General features: G+C 46.4%; 1 protein-coding gene across 2 annotated transcripts in view; it reads left to right on the forward strand.

The window, feature by feature from the left end:
- The window catches only part of Usp6nl (USP6 N-terminal like), a 123336-nt gene that overhangs the window by 101563 nt on the left and 20759 nt on the right, over positions 1 to 1014 (forward strand). For both annotated transcript variants that reach the window (XM_021215332.1, XM_029547427.1), the window contains one exon: positions 637 to 757. In XM_021215332.1, the coding sequence (XP_021070991.1) occupies positions 637 to 757 (121 nt within the window). The remainder of the gene's footprint in view (positions 1 to 636; positions 758 to 1014) is intronic.

Consider the following 1014-nt stretch of genomic DNA (forward strand, 5'->3'; position numbering starts at 1 on the left):
CTTCACTCTCACTCCTGCAGAGTGCAGGATGCTAGTGAGCTTCACTCTCTCTCCTGCAGAGTGCAGGATGCTAGTGAGCTTCACTCTCTCTCCTGCAGTGTTTTGTTTCATTACATTTTTGTTGTCTTTGGTTTTCTTTTTTACACATGAAAGACTAAGCAATGCCTGTGGGCATGGCTGGGCTGGAGCAGTGGCCTGTGGCCTGTAGGCTCTGTTGCTCCTGACAGCCAATGCTCCAGTCATCTCGTTTATCACCTGTTAGAGGCCTACAAGGAGTGGACTAAAACTCAACCCTATAGCTTCAGATCACAGGACATGAAGGTGGGAGTCAAGGATGATCCGCCAGCATCTGTGCACTCAGTGAAGAGTAATGTCCTTTCCATGCTGTATTGCATTGTCAAGCACAGGACAGTTTTTAAATGTAGCTTGAGGGTTTCCCCCATACCTGTTTACTCTTAAGCACAGCTTTATTTTTGTATAGTATAAGCCCTAATGCTCTAGCTATTGCAACAGTTATTTCTAGAGTTGTCCAGTAATGCATCTAAGCATTGTGTAATATTCTATAGAGTAGCCTTTCCATGTCTGTGTTCATGGAACTCAGCTTTGAAGGCTGCAGTCTGTTCTCCTTGTTCCTAGGACGTCGGGTACTGCCAAGGGATGAGCCAGATCACAGCCCTGCTGCTTATGTACATGAATGAGGAAGACGCCTTCTGGGCCCTGGTCAAGCTCTTCTCGGGCCCCAAGCACGCGATGCATGGTAAGAAAGCTCTACATGTAACTGTAAGGGAGCACAAACTGTCCTGTGAACTAACTACAGCACGTGTTTGTTTTTGTTTTAACTTATTTTATTAGATATTTTCTTCATTTACATTTCAAATGCTATCCCGAATGTCCCCTATACCCTCCCCCGCCCTGCTCCCCTACCCATCCACTCCCAATTCTTGGCCCTGGCGTTCCCCTGTATGGGACATATAAAATTAGCAAGACCAAGGGGCCTTTCTTCCCAACAATGGC

Source organism: Mus pahari, chromosome 16 (genome assembly GCF_900095145.1).
Source record: "Mus pahari chromosome 16, PAHARI_EIJ_v1.1, whole genome shotgun sequence".
In the NCBI taxonomy this organism is placed as follows: domain Eukaryota; kingdom Metazoa; phylum Chordata; class Mammalia; order Rodentia; family Muridae; genus Mus; species Mus pahari.